This window comes from Staurois parvus, unplaced genomic scaffold (genome assembly GCF_062004578.1).
Source record: "Staurois parvus isolate SC_StPar_1 unplaced genomic scaffold, SC_StPar_1.0 ptg000684l, whole genome shotgun sequence".
Lineage (NCBI taxonomy): Eukaryota > Metazoa > Chordata > Amphibia > Anura > Ranidae > Staurois > Staurois parvus.
Genome location: NW_028318480.1, coordinates 2,673,050 through 2,695,247, shown reverse-complemented (window position 1 = coordinate 2,695,247; position 22,198 = coordinate 2,673,050). Strand labels below are relative to the sequence as shown.

Below are 22,198 nucleotides of genomic sequence, written 5' to 3'. Positions count from 1 at the left end.
TACATTCCCAATGAATCACCAACACCTATGGCATTACCACTGAGCACTATAACTATTTTTCAGCTGTACTTTCTATAGGTCTTACATCACTCCACAGCCTGCATCTATGGCAGAGGGCTTTAATATAATTTCTTCAACAGCAGCTGTCACATCACTTCTTCAGCTGCACTATGTAATACACATCTAATGACTACTCTCTGTATCTCCCATTTTGCATTTGTTGGGGATTTTATATCATTTTACCAGCTGCACCATGTATAGATCTAAAATAACCAGGGCTAGATCTACCATTAGACAGTATAGGCCTTTCCCTATAAGTGTCAGAGGCAAAAAGGTGACTTTTCTTTACATAGTTTTCACCCACCTTTTGCCCCAAAGAATTTGTAGAAACTTTACATCTCATACACGGTTATGTATACGTGGCTGCAATATTCCAAATCGGGTTACAACCTCTAAAACAGGAAAATGTTTCATGTACAAAAGGTGATTCTAGCAGAAGGTTGTTGCGCTGGGTACCAAAGGTTGTGTATCTACAGGTTAGGATGATGGAAATCTATGACTTTAAGCATTTCACCTGTACTAGCTGTCTAATCTTTTGGTGTATATCTATGAACTCCATCTGCATTCTATTGGTCTCTAGCAGCCAGTAAAATGAAAAGTTCACATCTTGGAACCAAGAGCAAGGGAATCATTATTTGGAAGTGTGATAGATGGCATCCTCTAACATGGTATGTATTTTCTTTTTATTTAAATCATAGCTACACTTTATACCCCCCTTCCCCATCTGGCAATATCAGTTAATAAATATGAAAGCAGTTATTTACTTGGATGGATCTACTATTTTATACATGACTCCTGCAGCCACTGCAGCGCTGGGTGTCCCTGTAGACAAGAAATAGAGTTCTCCTGAAAAGAGAGAAGAAATCAATGTGAAACAGTGATCATTATACTGATCGTATGTATTTTGTGTTTTAGGTGTAATTTCTGATTCACAAGTGGTAAGCTCACACAATTGAGCTGAGTCTTTATGCAGACGTGTTTGCTTTTGTTTCAGGCTTGAATTTTTATTTTTTGACCAATGGAAAGCTAGTTAAGAGGCACGAAAATGCATTAAAAGCATTTTTTGCATTTTTGTCAAGCACCTTCTTTGAGGTAGGGTTGCATGGTTTGACCCTATCACTGTCAAAGAAGCTTACATACTTTTTTGAAGGATGGGCTTACAGCTTCAAACAACATTACACTCAAGTGTGAATGGGTATTATTTGGTATAATTGGAGTCCTAAAGTGGAATGTTGAAGCACTTCTGGTGAAGGTTCAAATCCCTCAGGTATGATCAGAGTCTATCATTTGTGTGACAAAATCCAATCCACTAACTACTTAATAGAACCCGTTCACTTCTTGGCTTGGTTTGTTTATTGGTCTAATTTAAAGACAATGACAACAGCAAGCTTGGGGTATGGACAGCAAGCAAGCATTTATTTATTCACTTTAGCTTCGCAATTGCAAATAGATTTTAAGGGAAAACATCAGGTAAAAATCATTAAGGTTATAAGCATATGGATGTTTTGACATGCTGCAAATGACCTGTAAATGGACTAATTCTTTGGAGCCATTTACATCAGTCCCTCAAAAGGTACCTACAGTTTATTGCCACTACTACAGTTTCATGTGTACAAGGGCCAGATTTGGGCTAAATCCAATTGTGGTAAAAAAAAACAACAAGCAAAACTGTAGCAACCAGAGGCAACCCACAGAAATGAGATTAACTTACATGCAGATAGTGTCCTGGTGGAAACTGATACCAGGGTCACATCTCTGCAAAGTAAGTGTTCCAACTAGTTAGCCAGCACACACCAAGTACTGACAGCTCAATCATGTCATACAATTCATTTTATTGCTCTATTTTTACCTTTAAACAATCTTACACACACACATATATATGTAACGGCCCTTAGTAGGCTATTTAGTTTTTGGTGTCCCAGTTATCAGGGAGAGCAGCAATCATTGTTTATCGTCTGTGCTAGATTCTGCTGGTGCAGGCTCAGCCGCTTTCCCCTGCATCTCCATATATTTTAGGATATAGTGGGCGGAACTGTTTTGACTCTGGCCTGCATATTCATGCCTCTTCAGCCAATTCCTGGTCGGAAGATTGAGTGACCAGCAGAGGGCTGAAAGGGGTATCAATAGGCCTAGAGCAGCTTCCTCTTCTTCCTGGGGGAGTAAGACCCAGCCTGAGAGCTGATGCATCCCTGGGAGATCACCTGCAGCTTCAAGAAATTCTTTATGGGGTCTCAGCTCCTGCTTGGGCTTGGAGACCTCTGGCCTAGCCTACTGAACACATGCAGAAAGCTCATCTGAGGATCCAAAACCTAGGCAACAAGTACAGGATCTGATTAATACTGTAGAAGCCAAGACAGTATTCAGGGCACAGTGAGTACTAGCCTTTTTGGACTCTATAGAAACTTTCTTGGGGAGAGCTTAGAACAGTACATCCAGCACTATACACCTGTTGAACAGTCTCCATTTGGAATCATGGACCTTGTATGCGACACACACACACACACACACACACACACACACACACACACACACACACACACACACACACACACACACACACACACACACACACACACACACACACACACACACACACACACACACACACACACACACACACACACACACACACACACACACACACACACACACACACACACACACACACACTTTACTTTTCCTAATAGGTTGTCTCCCAATGTTACCTGCCTCATCCTCTCCAAATGATATAATATAAGGGTAGTAGCCATTGATGAGTTTGGGAAAGTTGCAGTCCTGAGCCGGTCCCATACACAGCTCTGTGTACTGCCATTGGCCATCCTTGTCTTCTTTTAGTGACATCAGACGTCTGAAGCAATACAAATGTTGAATATAATTAATATGGATGTTACATTATGCTTGGTGCCCTGTGTGTGTCACCAGAAAGGGCAATTAACTGTCTTATGAGAGATAATGCCCTATACATCACTAGGAGAGTCACTGGGGTTGATTTACTAAAGACAAATAGGCTGGGCAGATTGCAAATGCAATTGCTCCAGAGCTTAGTAAATGAGAGGAAGCTCTGCTGACTTCCATTATCCAATCATGTGAAGCACAAATGCTTTTTTTTGTTATTTTCCTTGCATGTATTCTTTGTAAAGTAAAGCTGTACCTCATTTTCAAGTGCAGTTGCTCCAGAGCTTAGCAAATGAGGTAAAGCTGTACTTTACAAAGAATACATGCAAGGGAAGAAAAACCACAGCATTTTTGCTGCACATGATTGGATTATGGTAGTCAGCAGAGCTTACTTCCATTTGCTAAGCTCTGGAGCAACTGCACTTGCAAAGTGCACAGTCTATTTGCCTTTAGTAAATCAACCCCATTGTGTCTTTCTTAGTGATAACTGTTAAAAAAAAAGTGTTAAATAAGTCTGATTACATATTATCTTATTAAAAGCCTGCATTATGATTTATGCCAGCCTGTTATGCACTAGAGGATCTGAGTTTCGCTCTCACCCACTCATGAAGTCTCCAAAGATGTAGCGCCCCATGAGGTTAGGCATTTGACATCCACGGTAGATGTAACCCCCAGTGACTGACTTACCCAGGGAGTGAGGATAGGCAAATATAGGTAATATGTCATCTAAAATAAAAATGGAAAGATTGAGGTGTCACAGTGCTGGAGTAACAAACAATAACAAAGTAGCACTAATATAAAATTCTTAAAATACACAGTTTATGGATGCTTAGACTACTTAGCAGAAGTGTAACTTATCAAAATGTTCCCATAACTTTAGCATCAAATACTATACACATGACACAGGTGCGGGGTATTCATAGGTATCACCTCTTTCTGAAAGGACAATAAAGCCCACGTTATCGCCAACAAGCCGCACATGTTCAGCACACTCGCTTTTTAATCCCAAGAAGAGTTTATACATAGTAACAACTTCTCATACACATGCCTAGAGTGGTGGGTTTTGCTACATTGTATACACTTTAGTGTTATTTCTTGTGACTTTCTTGGACTAGGACAGCTTGTCGTGTTGGGACAACCCTGAGAAGGCAGCCTGACAGTCTATGGCTCACTCAAGCCAACAGTGTTAGGCAGTGTTGGCCAACGCAGTCCAAATGCAAGAAAAGGGCAAATTGCTGTATGCACTAGGGCTTTAGTTCACACCAATGTGCTAAACACAAAGTAAGATCATTTACATTTTTGCTGAGCATCCCAATGTGCTGCAATGCATACAAATCACCTAGAAGTTGAAAAAAAGAACAAGCACCGTAATGTGTTTTAACAAGGCATTGCAGTGCTTAGCAGTGTGTGTTCACAATGCACATGAGGAGACACATACCATGCGTATAATAACACAAGCTGTGTGGTTTGATTGATCACTTAGCTGTACACTGCAGTCAGTCTAACTAAATAACATAGTATATGCGCAGCTGTCTACAGATGTGTGCACCCTGTAAATTCCTACCTGTACTAAGTTTGGAAGGAAAGTGTATCATTGGTCAGTATACATAACGAGACTTTTACCTCTAAAGCTACCCATAGTCATAGAGGGGTGGTCAGCCAAGCATCCATTACCTGAATACCCTTCAACTCCTGACACCATCAATGGGATTTCAGTGCTGAAAATATGTTAAAGCCAAACAAAACACTCCCCAAAGCAGAGAATGCATAGAACCTTTACTGCTATTTGTGTCTCTGTTGAGTCCCTTCCCTTCTGGTCAGGGCTGGAAGCATTAAGAAATCTCTCCAACTAGTACACAGGCTAAAGCACAATTTCAGTAGAGTGAGGAAGGGTTAAATTGTCTAAAAATGTATCGCTATTTATGCCTACCTGTTCTAGTACTATGTAACACCCCCCTATCCACCCCCCATTTCATGCTCTGATGTTACAGAGACACCAGAACAAGAACCTTTAACTCTTCTGCCTCTATCCAAAAAAAAGGAAAGAAAAAAATGGCAGGAGAACATGTGTGCATAAATGTTGTGACATCTATCCTTATCAATACTAATCGCAGATGTGAAGTAGGGGCTGGTGCAAGATATCACAGAGCACAGCAGGGGACACAGGCATACAACACTCCTGTAAAGTGGGGTACACACTAAGAGAAAATTGGAAGAAAAAAAATCTGTACTAGGCACGATCGTTCGATTTTCGTATAGTGTGTACAAAAAAATGAAAAAAAAAAAAAAAAAAACACATACAAAAAACTGCATAATCAGAAACAATAAACAACAAAAAAAAGCCATTGTCCTATGAGAATTTTCATACAGTTATTACCACTCTTTGTTTTGACCTGCTGTGAAACATTGAGGAAAACCAGATGATCGTTCCTCTGAGTTTCTTATAATGTGTACTAGGCTTAAATGTGCTGGATGCTGAAGATTCTTCAACAAGCCCATCTCCTGAAGATAGCAGAGTTTGTTGAGATGACTAAATATCAATGCTTTTGTTCGCCTTCTTTAAAGTTGGCCATAGATGGATCGAAATGTGGTTGATTCAACAAGGACCTGCCAAATTTCGATCCATCTATGACCATTCCCACTTGAGTCAATGAATGTAATGAGAATTTTGAAATAAGCTTTGTGTACCAATATTTCCTGTTCATCCAATTCTAACCCTAATACTCAATCTAATCAAATACAATAGCACAGCAGGGAGGATTCCTATATCCACCTCGCTTGTGTGGATGGAAGGATCCATTCATTGTTTTTGCAATCAGCCCACTGGCTAATCAAAAAACATGACCCTTATATGGCCAGCCTTACTTTCTTACAGACTGGTTTTAAACAATGGAGAAGGCCTGCTATTTACATTAACAGGTAGCATAATATCAAAAGCCTTCAGGTGCCCCCCCCTCTTCCTCAATTTAGGATTGGTCAAAATAAGAAATTCATACTCAGTACTGATTGGCTACACCCATTCAAGATTCATCAGGGTGAACAGACAAACCCCATGCAGACAAGTGGGAGTCCAACTCAGGACCGCATCACTTTGTAAGACCACCTAGGCACTATCTTACCTGACCTATGTTACACAGTAGATATAAATGTGGTTTGGTTGCCTTTAATTATTGGAAATGGAATTTCTATCTGTTGTAAGTATGCTTCGTCATTGGGGCTAATACAGAGAATTAACCTGACTTTCAGTGATATAAACAAGAAGGAAATTTGTGTCCATTGTGATTATTTGTTAGCAACTGCATCACTGTTTTTCCCTTCTGAATCAATGCTATGAGAAAAGTATTAGGATCAGAATACGATGAACAGGAAATATTGGTACACAAAGCTTATTTCAAAATTCTCATTACATTTATTGACTCATGGTTACAGCAGCAAAGGGACCCTAAATAAAAACATATGTGACCCACTTTTCTGAGGTGATCGAGACAGATGTGCTGATGCCCTGTGACGTGGCCTTGTATGAGTCTACCATACATCCAGACACTAGAAGATAAACTTCCTTCCTATCATTGTGTAATATGCTGCAGACTTTGGAACGATTGCATCGTGTCTCTGTGTGACAGATGATATTGTGGATTCTAAGTGTGTGCATATGCTGAGTGCCGAGTGTATATCTGGAATATATCATCTCTTTTTGTTTTAAATCACTTCTTATCAAAATAGCAAATTCAGGTAAGATAATTACACTGTCAGGTAAATTTTACCTCTGTTCTAAAGACACAAAGTTTACTTAATTTATCTTGATGTGAGTTTGGTTATTCAGCAACAACCACACCAAGTCCATAGAGGTGCATTATGAAGGATCAGTAGGATATAATGGAGGACTGGGCTGAAGGGTAGGAGGGCATTTTTCCATGGGCAAGTACTAATAAGATATGTTGTGATTGTGGCCCTAAACCTAAAGAAACTCTAACAGGTAGGATTTTAGGACAAGAGACCCCATTGGTCTCTTCTGTCATAAACCCTTCCCCCTGCCTCTCAGCGTTTATATATTCTGTGCCACGCATGCAGAGCTCAGTGTATGTTTACAGCAGGGTTAGGCAACCTTAAAGAGGCTGAGATCTACCTGAACAACATAGGAGAAGTCAAAGATCAATGGGCACAGTGTTGCCTCCTCACACCTGATTTATACCTCTAATTGCCATACTACCATGTCACATTCTCATGTATTGCACGGCAATCATGGGTTTAATCAAGTGATGAGGAGGTGCCTCCTCACCATCTGTCAAACATACAGGAATCTCTTTGCAGAGGAGCAGCAGTGCCTACTGCACCTGTGAATGAGCCCTTAGTTGTAATTGGCAGCGACACCCTAAGGGCTTATTCACATTTGAAGTTGGGGGAGGTTTGAATCATGGTTTTACCCCCCCAATCCCTACCCCCTTTAGCTGCTGAGGCAGCAGCCAAAAGGTGTACACATGCCGCAGCAGGAATTACACCCCCTGTTGCTTTTGGTGGGTTCTACCACCTGTCAATCGAGACCCATACAAGTAAGTGGGCCACTCTGCAAGTGCCCTGAAACTGCATGCTTCTGCGAGGTCCAAGAGCTTCAAGCAGGTGGTGAGAAAACAACACACCACTGCCTGTTTAACCCCTTGTTTGCTGTACTGCACAAGGTTGCAGGGCAATTGCAAAGCAACCTCATTCACTTGAATGGGTAATGCTTGGTAGGTGCTACACCCACCAACCATGACAGGGCATAAGAGCAGCACTACAGAGGAGACATCAATTTATGCAGCTCTTGCTCCATACTACAGCTCCAACTTTAGAAGTAGTCCCTCTGCATTGCACTCTGTTTGATGCTCTGGGATGGCATGCCAGCAAGCCAAGACTGAGATCTACCAGTCACCTGGCCAAGATCTACTGGTTGCTGACCCCCAGTTTAGAGCAATGCTCTGTACTGTGATGGTGTGACTCCTGTGCATGGCAGTGACTTCATCATGGCTTGGCCAACCAAGCAACCGAAGAGATGGAGCTCCGAAGAAAGACCGGAAGCAGACAGCAGTGCCCAGTGCTAGAGGGGACCGCTTGCCAGGTAACTCTGCCATAATGTGCTAAGATGCTGTGTATACCAATTAAGATAGCAACACATGGTAGGTACAGCTATCTGCTCTCCATTTAGATGGTATCTAGCAGAGGAAATTCTTCTTGTACCAACTACCTTCGCAGTTCTGAGATGTCATGTGTGTGAATGCAAAAAGCCAAAAAGGAAGCTGGTATGCAAGTAACATCCACCTTTCAGCAAGCCCAGGGATCAGTGAGGAATGGGTGGCTCATAAATTACAATTGGTTTTATCAATTTTTTGCCAAAAAGGTTTATGATGTATAATTTGTTTTATGTATTTACCATGATCTTTTTCAGATGACTAGACTCCAGAAATGTCTATGGCTAACTGCGGCTATATCAAGGCAGCTATAAGCCTAAACTATTACTGATCTGATTTATTAAGGCTATTTATTGCCTACTCTGGGCAACTGGTTTCCCGTGGGTTCCTTTTTTTTATTCATTTCTGACCTGGATCAAGCAACAGCAATAAATGAATACCATAAATAACAATTAAATACTGAGGTTAATTCCAAAAATGATCACAAATATTACATTTATACCAAAGTTTGATCTTAAGAAACTTTAATGAATAAATAAATGAAAAAGCAGAGTCACCCAAATAAAATCTTAACTGAATGGCAAGCAGGGTATACACATAGATTTTTTTTTTTCATTCAACCAGCAGGTTAAATTAAAAAAAGCAAAAGCACTCACAGTTCCCTGCATTCACACAAGTGATGTGGATGCAGGGATCTCCCCCATTGCATGGATTCCACCTGTCAGAATACACTCATTAGAGCTGCAGAAATTGGCTGCAGCAGCTGATCAAATGCTGGTTCTCCAGCAGGACTGTTCAGCAGAAGCCAGCCTTATGACCAGCTTCTGTTGAACAGAGAGGGGGGTATTCACATACCAAAAGTTGGACATCTCCATCAGAAGCTGATGTTGCACGGTGACAATGCACAATTGGATAAGGGCAGAAAGTTGCCACCATCTAACAGTAATTCTCTGAACAAGGATATTTATGGTAGGATCAGTCACCTGGCTGCACAATAAAGAGAGGATGTATACACTATATGTGTTTGGAGGCTGCCATTGCAGATTTTTGCTTCTGAAAATACTAATTGCCTTGCCGCTGATCCACTGGTTGCATTACTTTCTAAGGTACTGACCTAAACAAGTATGCAGATGAGGAATTCTGATGAGTTTGCTTTATGTCAGTGACTGACAATGCACTGAAGCCAGAAGCAGTCAAGCAACTAGCATTTTTAGAGGAGGTCAGCAATGGCCTAAGTATTTCTCTATTCAGGTTTTCATTAACAATCATGTTGTTTGGTGACTCACTGAGAGATGCGTTGTTACACAGCTTCTTGTCATAACAGGAGAATCCCTCCTTGGCTCTCCAGCCATAATTGCCACCCTTCTGGATGAGATCCACCTCCTCAAACTTGTTCTGTCCAACATCACCACAGATAATCCGCCCCCGTCCTTTCCCAGTGACTGGGTCACCTCTGTCCACTGAGCAGCGCCACATGTTTCTGGCCCCGTAGGCGTATACCTCTGGGCGAGCTGTGCGTTCTCGCAGGAAGGGGTTGTCCGGTGGTATACGGTAGGGAAGTCCCTTGTCATTGCCAGTGACATTGATCCTTAGGACTTTCCCTAAGAGAGAGGATCTGTTTGGGAAAAAAAATCAATATGTTAGTTTTCCTCAGAAGACCAATCTAATAAATTGGTGGAATTAGCTTTTTATGTTAAGATGCACTTAAGCAATATACAACGTATTATCACTTGATGTGTGCTTGTATCCTAAATATATTTTATATACTGTATATATATATGAGGTTGTATCAAAAAATTTTGAGACTGGTTTTGTAACACGCCAACAGATGTCAGCACAAGGCTGCATGCACAGTCACAGGGAGCACCAGCCTTCATAGGTCAGTGTGTCAAAAGATATCATCCTTTGTACAATGGGAGCTGTGCAACTGGTGCTATTCTGACCATGTGCATTACCACGTTTGCTATTTCATCATGGACAGCAAGTTAGAACAAAGAGCAAACATGAAATTCTGCATAAAACTGGGCAAATTGTCTGGAGTTTGGCTTTAATAACACTGTTCAACAGGTAAAAAGTTTTGGGCATAAAATTAGCTAATCTTACATAATTTTGGGGTGCTGAAAATGAAAAGGACCCTAAAAAATGTTGATTGGCTCTAGTTTCCATGATATATTCACCCATCTAATGACGTAAGCCATTCAAAATTATGATGCAACTTCAGCTGCATATTGCGCAATTGATACTGGTGACCAATAGAAAATTGCATGTATACTGAGATGATGCAATATTAGCCTTTAATTGCATCACTTCACTGCATAAAAGCTGCAGTATCTGTAGCTGATTGTAGTTCGACAGCGTCTTTACATTTCGTTTTATGCTTATATAGGCTACTCAGTAATGCCTCGAACTTGTGTGAATAAAGCAGATAATTTCTGCTATATCTGCGGTGAAATAACTTTTATCTCACAAAAAAGGAGGATAACAGGAATGATTAAGAAAGCCTACAACTTGTATTTTGGCTGCAAGATAGGAGACCAGGACAAGAGCTGGGCACCACATATATGCTGCAATTCTTGTGGGACGGCACTGGAGCAATGGTTGAATGGAAAAAAGGCATCTATGCCTTTCACTGTGCCAATGATTTGGAGAGAGCCAACAGATCATGTTAGTAATTGTTACTTTTGTATGGTGCCTCCAATTGTAAAAGGGCTAAATAAGAAGAAAAAGTTATCTGTGCGCTATCCAAATATTCCATCGGCAATACGTCCAGTTCCTCATGGAGACGGGCTACCAATTCCTAAAGCACCAGAATCCTTCGTGGTTGAGTCAAGTGAGGAAGAACCTGAAGCGTGTAGTCACGTGCAGTTGTAAGAGATAGCCCTTTCCTCGAATACAAGAGAAAAGCCAAGAGAAGCAAAACCGACACAAACTGAAGACAAAACTAGTGAGAATCCTAAGTATTAAAATGATTCAACTTAGCTTATGGCTATAATTTTTCTTGGTAATCCTATGCAATATATTATGCCATTTAGGCTTTGTTATGTAGTCAATATCACTTGCTTTATATTTGTGGAAAGACATCTATCTATATAATTATTGTGCATTATGTAGTCATTACGCCTATAGTAGAAAACTTTCCGTTTACAGAAAAACTAGAGCCAATTGACAAATTTCATTGTTATATTTGAACTCAGAATGTGAAATTCATTAAGAAATGGATCCTTTTGTTTCCAAAACTGGCAAAAAATAAAAATTTGTTGAACAGTGTAATCTGTACTTACTTGTTTTGGGCATTGCCAAACTCTCCAAATGGATCACCAGCTCTTCCTCCATCCCCCGTGAAGATGTATAGGTATCCATCGATTCCAAATAGTATTTGTCCCCCATTGTGGTTGGATGCAGGTTCTGTCACTTCTAGGATTATTCTGAAAACACATACAAATGATTAGATGTGGTCACTCAATCTAATATACAGAATGTATACTAGTATTTATCCATACTGAACACTGAACTCTTTTCTGTCTCTATACTATAGAAAGCATATATGGAATGGTGGAATGCATAGCTAAGGTCCATGTACACGGATTTCCAGCAAGGACTGCTTATGTGGCTGTCTTTAGGTTAGTCTTCAGATTATGCTCAGTCTTGGACAGGCAACTCTACAAAAGTACAAATCACAGAGTATGGCTTGGAAGAAAGAAACCAGGAAAACAAAGCATAACCAATGACAGTAAGAGGTCTCTTGGACCGAAGGGTCATTCTTGTTTCAGAATTTTAGTTTTCTACAGAAGGTTCAGGAGAGGAACTATCAAATATCTGCACCACCATAAAGCTGTCCAATCCACTGCTGCAATCCACTGCCTGTAGTACTGGGTACATGGGATTCTATGCCATCTATGCTGCCTGCAGTACTAGTTACATGACATTCTATACCTTCTATGCTCTCTGCAGTACTGGGTACCAGGGGCAGACTGACCATTGAAGCACTCGGGCACTGCCCGAGGGCCAGGGGTCAGTAGGGGGCCCCAAGAAATGCCCTTGGTACCTTTTTTATAGGCTTTTTTTGGGTGTGCTTTGAGTGTGGGCAAGGACACAGGGGCCCCATGATCCCCTATTGCCCGGGGGCCCCATGAGTTGTCAGTCCACCCCTGCTGGGTACATGACATTCTATACCTTCTATGATCTCTGCAGTACTGGGTACATGACATTCTATACTTTCTATGCTCTCTGCAGTACTGGGTACATGACATTCTATACCTTCTATGCTGCCTTCAGTACTGGGTACATGACATTCTATTCTGCCTGCAGTACTGGGTACATGGGATTCTATGCCACCTGCATTACTGGGTACATGGGATTCCATGCCGTCTATGCTGTCTGCAGTACTAGGTACATGACATTCTATACCTTCTATGCTGCCTGCAGTACTGAGTACATGAGATTCTATGCCATCTGTGCTGTCTGCAGTACTGAGTACATGAGATTCTATGCCATCTGTGCTGTCTGCAGTACTGGGTACATGACATTCTATGTCGTCTATGCTGTCTGCAGTACTGAGTACATGACATGCTATGCCGTCTATGCTGTCTGCAGTACTGGGTACATGACATTCTATACCTTCTATGCTGCCTGCAGTACTGAGTACATGAGATTCTATGCCATCTGTGCTGTCTGCAGTACTGGGTACATGACATTCTATACCTTCTATGCTGCCTGCAGTACTGGGTACATGAGATTATATGCCATCTGTGCTGTCTGCAGTACTGAGTACATGAGATTCTATGCCATCTGTGCTGTCTACAGTACTGAGTACATGAGATTCTATGCCATCTGTGCTGTCTGCAGTACTGAGTACATGAGATTCTATGCCATCTGTGCTGTCTGCAGTACTGAGTACATGACATTCTATGTCGTCTATGCTGTCTGCAGTACTGAGTACATGACATGCTATGCCGTCTATGCTGTCTGCAGTACTGGGTACATGACATTCTATACCTTATATGCCCTCTGCAGTACTGAGTACTTGTTATCATATGTCCTCAATGCTGTCTTCAATACTGGGTAAATGGCATTCTATACCTTTTTAGCTGCCTGCAGTAGTGGGTACATGGCATTCTATACCTGCTATGCTCTCTGCATTACTGGATACTTGATATTATATGTAGTCTATGCTGCTTGCAGCACTTGGTACATAGCATTCTATACTTTCTATGCTGGCTGCAGTATTGGGTACATGGCATTCTATACCTTTTATGCTGCCTGCAGCACTGGGTACATGGCATTCCATGCTTCCTGCAGTACTGGGTACACGGCATTCTATACTTTCTATGCTGGTTGCAGTACTGGGTACATGGCATTCTACACCTTCTATGCTCTCTGCAGTACTAGGTACATGACATTCTATACCTTCTATACTTTCTGCAGTACTGAGTACTTGTTATCATATGCCCTCAATGCTGTCTTCAATACTGGGTAAATGGCATTCTATACCTTTTTAGCTGCCTGCAGTAGTGGGTACATGGCATTCTATACCTGCTATACTCTCTGCATTACTGGATACTTGATATTGTATGTCTTCTATGCTGCCTGCAGCACTGGGTACATGGCATTTTACACCTTCCATGCTTCCTGCAAAACTGGGTACATGATATGTTATGCCTTCTATGCTGCCAGCAATGCTAGGTACATGGAGCTTTTTGCCTTTTGTGATGTCTGAGGTACAGAACACAGGACATTCTGAGACATCTATGCTGCCTGCAGCACCAAGTGCATGGCATTCTATGCCTTTCTATGCTGCTTACAGTACTGAGTGCATGGCATTATGTGCCTTCTATCCTGGCTGCAGTAATGAGTGCTTTGCATTTTATGCCATCTATGCTTTTTGCATTACTGGGTACATGGCAGTCTATGTCTTTTATGATACATGCAGTACTGTGTACATGATACTTTAAATCTTCTATGTTGCCTGCAGTATTTAATACATGATATTCTGAATCTTCTCTGATGGCTGTAATATGGGATACAGGGCATATTCTAAGGAGGGTACATGTATTTCTTTATTCACCCAGCACTCTGTTTACAGCCAGCTGAGGCCATACTTTTCCTTCTAACTGTCATTTCTTCCTGCCTACTGCAAGCAGACTGTTTGCCACAAACTATTTATAATATCCCACTGGACTGTTAAATTGAAAATCGTGTAGCCACCTTCTTTATTTCAGAAATGCCTGCAGAGTGTTCTATGCTATAAGCAGAAACTTTCTAAAAATGTAAACCACCACATTTACAGTAATGTTCTTTATATAAATCCTCTATAATAATAATACAGAGATATCCCACTGATTTATAAAGGTATATGTTTAATTCACTGAATATTTTGTATTGTCTTAAGAACATTATATGCTATAACTAGAATATGCATAATAATATACGTAGTGATGGCACTTGGTTTCCTCCGTTCACCCTTAGATTTCTATGGAGGCAGATGGAATAAATTCAAAACCTGCCACAGTGTGGCACATAGGCTTGTAGTTTCAAAAAATGCCTCTTAAATAAATATTTAATTCCTAAAATGTAAAGTTTGTGAGACAGATGTATTCATTACATTATTAATGTACACTTTTCCTAACAGAAATATGGGTGCTGCCATTGCTGAACTCCATACATTTCCAGTTGCCTGGCTGTCTTGCTGAAAATGTGGTTTCAATACTTTCCAAGTCATTGACCCCATGAAAGTATGTAGATAAGGAAAGTTAGAGTGAAGTCACAAGTCCTTATCTGTGTAATTGTTCTTGGTTATGAACTCCAGCTGGAGCAAGGTGACCAAGAAAACCAGGCAAATAGAATTTGCAGAGTGGGAAGTCATCCATGGCAGCCTCTATGTTACTCTAAGGCAGGGGTCTTGAAACTTTCTAAAGAAAGGTTCAGTTTATTGCCCTACAAACTTTAGGGGGCCGGACTGTGGCAATAGCTTTACTTACTTATAAAAACAAACAACTTGGTGGTGTATATCTAACTGGAAATGTTATTTGGTCATAGGAAATGTATATTTACTAGTGGCTAGAGTTTAGTCTATCACTTTAAATGTTGTATTGTATAAAGAATCCATGACCTCAGTTGGGCCGTGGACTCTTTGGGGTTTATTTACTAAAGCTGGAGAGTCCAAAATCAGACTCCCTTATGCATAGAAACCAATCAGCTTCCAGGTTTCATTGCCAAAGCTTCATTGAACAAGCTGAGGTTAGAAGCTGACTGGTTTCTATGCAGAAGGGAGTCTGATTTTGGACTCTCCAGCTTTAGTAAATAAACCCCTTTATGCCTCTCCTGAACACTTTACATATTAGCTGAATGATAAAACTCTGTATACAAATGGCTAATTCTAATATATTGAGGAATATACAGTTATGGCCAAAATTATTCAACCCCCAATGCTGTAAAGGGGTTTAGGGACTATAGTGTACATTTGGAATTGTATTCAGAATCAAATCCTACAAGGACGTTGTAACTACCCAAATGCAACTAAAATGACATCAATTGTTTATGTAATACAGTAGTAAATGGTTCTTATGTGGTTTCTTCATTGCCACAATTATTCAACCCCTTAAAGACTACCACTCTGAAGAACAGAGGTTCATACAGGTGCTTTCCATCAGGTATTGAAAACACCTGTGGATGTCACCGAGCAGCAATCAAGCATAATAAGCACCAATTAGGCAGCTTTAAAATGACTGTGATACTCAGCTCCTTCTAGACATTTACTGGTGTGGTTACAAACATGGTGAAGGCAAGAGAATGGTCCAGGAAGACAAGAGAAGAGGTGATTTCTCTTCACAGGAAGGGCAATGGCTATAAGAAGATTGCAAAGATGTTAAACATACCAAGAGACACCTTAGGAAGCATCATTCGCAAATTCAAGGCAAAGGGCACTGTTGAAACGCTACCTGGTCGTGGCAGAAAGAAGATGCTGACTTCGACTGCTGTGCGCTACCTGAAGCGTAGAGTGGAGAGAAGTCCCCGTGTGACTGCTGAGGAACTGAGAAAAGATTTGTCAGATGTGGGTACAGAAGTTTCAGCCCAGACAATAAGACGCACACTGCGTAATGAAGGCCTCCGTGCCAGAACTCCCAGGCGTACCCCCTTGCTGTCTCCAAAGAATAAGAAGAGTCGACTGCAGTATGCCAAAAGCCATGTGGACAAACCACAAAAGTTGTGGGATAGTGTTCTGTGGACTGATGAAACAAAATTAGAACTGTTTGGGCCCATGGATCAACGCTATGTTTGGAGGAGGAAGAACAAGGCCTATGATGAAAAGAACACCTTGCCTACTGTGAAGCATGGTGGAGGGTCAATCATGCTTTGGGGCTGTTTTGCTTCTGCAGGTACAGGGAAGCTTCAGCGTGTGCAAGGTACCATGAATTCTCTTCAGTACCAGGAGATATTGGATGGAAACGTGATGCAGTCCGTCACACACCTGAGGCTTGGGAGACGTTGGACCTTTCAACAGGACAATGATCCCAAGCATACCTCCAAGTCCACTAGAGCATGGTTGCAGAGGAAAGGCTGGAACATTTTGGAGTGGCCATCGCAGTCACCAGACTTAAATCCGATTGAGAACCTCTGGTGGGACTTAAAGAAAGCAGTTGCAGTGCGCAAGCCTAAGAATGTGACTGAACTGGAGGCCTTTGCCCATGAAGAATGGGCGAAGATACCCGTAGATCGCTGCAAGACACTTGTGTCAAGCTATGCTTCACGTTTAAAAGCTGTTATAACTGTAAAAGGATGCTGTACTAAGTACTAAGATTGAATGTCACTTGGGGGTTGAATAAAACTGATAATGCTGTGAGCACAGAAAAGACATTTGTGGTTATTTCATTATAACTGTTATGTTATATTTGTCTGACCTACAAGTGCCTCTTTAATGTAAATGTAAGCAAGATGACTGAATGATCAAAAGCAATGTCAAACTGGCCAAAACACTCAATTTCAGTGGGGGTTGAATAATTTTGGCCACAACTGTATATATAAATGGCTGGTCTTTGTATAATGCAAACCAAGCAGTACAATTGTTAAATTGTTTACAGGGCATATCACGTCCTGTATGGAGCATTTTGTGTACTGTACACAGTTTACAATGCGTAGAAATGTCTGAGCACAGAATTCAGAAGAACAGTGTGTACGTGCCGAAATCCTAGTCCAGACCCCTTCCTGCATGCTATAGTCAGACTCCTTACCACAAAGTATATATTCTATCTTGCCAGACAATTAATATGGAAACAGTTTCGTCACATCTCAGCTCTCAGATTACCGTCTGAAATAAATCATACTGCACAGTACACTTCTCAAATACCAGATGAGATCAAGGCAAACTGCAATTTTTTAATGTTAATGTTGAATGCTTGATGATCCCCAGCTGCTGGGGTTGCATGCTATTCTGCAGTATATAAAACGCTACAGTACAAAACAGAAGAGGCAAAAAAAAAATTTACATTTTATTATGTTGGAATAGAATACTGTATACACTACACTTGTTGTTCCTGATAAGTTAAAGGCTGATGGTAATTTTTAGGCAGGGCTTTTTTTCAGCTGTAATATTGTTGTACAGTTTTGGCACCTCCAGAACTGAATGTACAATATGTGCTGGGGTATTCTGCAGGGTCTATTATGCTGGATATTGAAGGATCTAGTATTGTTGATTGAAAAGGGGGGATCTACTATTGTGGAGGGGTCTTATGTTACTGGATGAGTGGTACTGTTGAGGGGGGTCTACTGTCACTGCCTGCTGGTCTATAGATGCTGGCTGCTGGGGGATCTGTTGTTGCTGACTAGGGTCTATTGTTGCTGGAGTGCATTTATTGTTATTGGTGGGGGATCAATTATTGCAGGGGGTGTATACTGATGCAGGGAAGAATATATTGCTCCTGAGGGAAGGGGGGGAGGGGAGGGTTTATTGTTACTGGATTTTTTTTATTGTGGGCTGCATGGGATCTATTTTACTGCTTTTCTTGTTATCATTAACAAATTCCATCCAAATTACTTAGCACAACAAAATGATACTTGGTTCTGTAATCTCTAAAGAAGGCAATACTGGAGGGTGGGTAGGGGATGGAGACAAGACACAGTGCTTGGAAGTGGGTAGGCAGTGAAGACAAGGGGGTTGGGTTGGAGTACCTGCACCTATTCTCTGTAAGCAGGTTGAAGTGCTAGTTAGCTGCTGCCTGGCAGAGAGGGAAAAGATTAACTGCTTCTATGCATAGGGCGGCACGGGTACATATACGTGATTTTGCAGTTCCGGGTAGGGGCCATTCGTGGCCTTGGCTGTCAATCACCGGGTCCCACCCGGTGATTACTCGCTGGCACCCGGTGATAGCTGAGTGTCTTCGACGAGGGAGAGACGTGTATAAACAACACAGATCTCTCCCCTGTCAGCTCCTGCACATTGCTTAGTATGGTTCTGCATAATACAGCCATACAAAACAGGGTGCTTACAGTGAAGCACATACACAGTGCACATAGTGAAACAGTACACAGTTAACCCTTTGATCGCTCCAGTAGTTAACCCCTTCCTGCCCAATGCCATTAGCACAGTGTCAGTGCTTTTTATTAGCACTGATCACTGTATTGATGTCACTGGGGATATCAGTGGCACCAAGTCAGTTCCCCCCAGTGTCAGAATGTCCGCCACAGTCCCTGATCACCGCCATTACTAGTAAATTAAAAAAAAATTCCAGTATCTATACGCCATTTGTAAATGCTATAACTTTCACGTAAACCAATTAATTTACACGTATTGGGATTTTTTTTAGCAAAGACATGTAGCAGAATATATTTTGGCCTAAATTTATGACAAAATTTGATTTAAAATTTTTTTACAGTACATGTTTAATAGCAAAGTTAAAAATATTTTTTTTCTAAAAATTGTCGGTATTGTTTTGTTATTAGCGCAAAAAATAAAAAATGTACAAGCAATCAAATACCATCAAAAGAAAGCTCAATTTGTGGGAAAAAAGGATGTAAATTTCCTTTGGGTGCAGTGTTACATGACCGTGCAATTGTCAGTTAAAGTAACACAGCGCTGTATCGCAAAAAATGGCCTGGTCAGGAAGGGGGTACATCCTCTGGAGGGCCGGTGGTTAACTTATTTCCCGGTTATGTTTTTGGCAAAATAATGAGGGAGCTCTGTCCAGATGAGTTCAAGCCATGTGGGAAGAGGGAAGGCTAACAGCTGAGATTTAACCCGACCCTCCAGCAACCACCAAAAGCTCCTCTCTGTTCCTTCTGCTTTTTGCTAGTTTCCCATCCTGACTGTCCTCACTTGAGATTGCCTGCCTGAAGAGCCTGCTGACATGCATGGGGCTGCTGAGCCTTGTGATCCCACAACACACAGCCTGATACATGTTATGGAATGACACAACCAGCCAGCAAGATGTGGGAGAGCACTTCTCTTCCTGATTCCAACAAAGCTGCTACAAACATGTGGCCTGGAGCTTTCCACATGTAGGGGGATTATTGGGACTTGCAGACCCCCCAGAAGATATCAGCCAAGGACTCTTTCCTGAGTAGGTTGCTGGGGCAGCACACAAGCCTGTAGTTAGGGACTGGGAATGCTAGGGAAAGACTGCGCTTTATGCTGAACTGTTATTTTGTGATTCTCATTATGTCGCATGATAGGGACCTAGCTGTATGGTACGAAGAGTTAATTAGGTAGTCCGGCTTGATTCCTGGCAAGACCCGCTCTGTCACTGGGAGATGGGTGGTGAAGTCTAACCAAACTTGTGGAACGGGACACTGCAATGTGGTGTCTTCTTCAAAATGTCACATCCTGAGCAGGTATGTATCGTGGGACCGGTAGGCACCTGTATACAGATTCAGATTATGATACAGAGAAACTGGGGTGTACGGCTCACTTCTAAGTCAAGGAGCTGCCATTATGTTGATGTCACATGAATGTGGCCCAGTCTGGTCCCAGGCATAAGCGAGCACGTACACTGGAGAGTCCGGAGGACTGAGAGGAGTAAAAGGCCCAGTGAGCACTGCCCACATGTTTACAGGATAAGCCAAACTAAAAGTGATATTTCAGTTACAGAAAGCAGGAAAATTGAATAAACCACATTATTTTGTATCTCTTGACTGCAGTTTTGGGATCACCCCTCTCAACTGATTATGGGATTTCTTTCCTTGTGCCACATAGGAGGATTCTCACATGTTCTTCTGCATTCTATGTAAATTAATTTTAAAAATCTAGCGGAAATGGGTCACAAAATGGACACAAAATGGGTTGTTGGTGTCCCCAACAGATAACGTTACTTGGTGGGTATACAAGCTTAGATTTTTTTTTTTTTATTCAGCCAGTGGACTAAATGAGAAAAATTAACAGATTTCCCTATCCACACAAGTGAGATGGACAGAGGAATCCTCCCTAATATCCCTAAGATCTTTTGTATGCTGAGAGCGGGGACTCCTCCACTGTCAGACTACACTTATGAATGCTGCAGAAGCTGATCGAATAAAAGCTTTCCAACAGTCCCATTCAACAGTAATCGATCTACTGATTGACTTCCATCCTACATGGCCCTAATGCACAGACTGAATTTTGGCTGGGTACCTGCTGAACCAGTTGCATTTCGATCCATGTGTACGCATCTTTACACATATGTCAATTTAGCTGTACAATTTATTTAAGAATTACCATTAAAAACTGTGTCCCAACAGATATAAAACTACCTATACATATTACAATCTGATTGTACAATGACTTTTAGATTTACTATCAACGATGTAGTAACTGGTTGAATATAAATTGAATACTTTGTTTAGACTCCATTCACACCTATGCCTAGATCTAACTAAACTTAAAATGCCTCCCACCCACCTTCTAACACTTATAATAACTACCCTGTAGAAGGAAGATGCATGTACTTACCCATTCTCAGGGCACTCCAGTCCAGTCACATGATCTCCTCAGCAGTCGACTTCAAGGGAGAGGAGAGAGAGAGTGCTGACAACGGATGGAATGCCTGGGCATTGACATAACCCATTGGCTTACTATGGGGCATTGGGGAGTGGTAAAGCTTAGCAAATGACACGTCCGTTCAATATTGACACAACGTTAACGCAACCATGTGAGCAACACTATTCGCTGCAATGCACACAATTTTGTGGGCTTCAAAAATGCTCATGAGATGCCTGCTTTTGAAGCTAGTGTAAACTTAATCTTTATGTTTATTCAGACAGGTCCTTGCACTTCAACCTGGATCTAAAGAAGATTCTACAGTCACACTGTAACGTGTGCGGTGAACCTAAGTCAGTTCAACATGCAACCAGTGTCCCAGTTAGAAGATTCCTGTCTATTCAAACATGAATAGAACAGCTTTGAAAACTCACAAATTTGGATTTCTCTCACTTGGAGGTCTGGTGACAATCACCAGGGCAAAAAGAGGGTGAATCTGCCGAGCAAGACACATACAGGGAAAAAAAGATGGATATTTCCTTCCTCTGTTCAAAACAAAAATAAAACATTTTGGTTTGATATACTTTAAGAACTCAGGAGAAGATTCAGGACACAGATGTACAGAAGTACAAAATATAAACAAAAGTAAAATATCAATGTTGGGTATACACAAGTGGATTCATAGTAACTAATGCGATTTTTGAATATTGAAGTCAGATCCAAGAAAGATTACTCCTGATTGACCTCTCAATGAGTGATTAGTTACTGTACCTTGTAATACCTGAAGGAAAGTACAGTTCGTAAAACTGATAACTTTGTTGCCCAGAATTACAATGCCAGGTTTCTCAGAAAGTAGTAGAAATGTGATTTTAAAAATTATTATTAGATTTTCCCTTTTTCTATTTTTTATTTAACAGGATGTTGAATAGTTCAACTCTTGAGCACTCCATCAGCAAGTTCTCTGCAATGTGTTTCCACTACACAACCAAATCCTATGGATATTCATAATAATGCAATTGTCTCTATTGGAGACTGCATGCTTCAGCATGCAAGAATGAGAACTCCAAGTAGAAATTATTCTGATAGAGTCCCCAAAGAATGATAAGAAGTCAAGGGGAGATACATTTCAGTCAGT

The 22,198-nt window shown here is 41.2% G+C and overlaps 1 protein-coding gene across 1 annotated transcript in view; it reads right to left on the bottom strand.

Moving 5' to 3' along the window:
- LOC149447502 (HHIP-like protein 1) overlaps positions 1 to 22,198 on the bottom strand; it is a 51,789-nt gene that overhangs the window by 4,771 nt on the left and 24,820 nt on the right. Inside the window, exons 3-7 of the mRNA XM_089652524.1 lie at positions 11,402 to 11,545; positions 9,407 to 9,735; positions 3,555 to 3,681; positions 2,766 to 2,908; positions 825 to 906 (exon numbers count right to left, since the gene is read on the bottom strand). Of these exons, the coding sequence (XP_089508650.1) occupies positions 825 to 906; positions 2,766 to 2,908; positions 3,555 to 3,681; positions 9,407 to 9,735; positions 11,402 to 11,545 (825 nt within the window). The remainder of the gene's footprint in view (positions 1 to 824; positions 907 to 2,765; positions 2,909 to 3,554; positions 3,682 to 9,406; positions 9,736 to 11,401; positions 11,546 to 22,198) is intronic.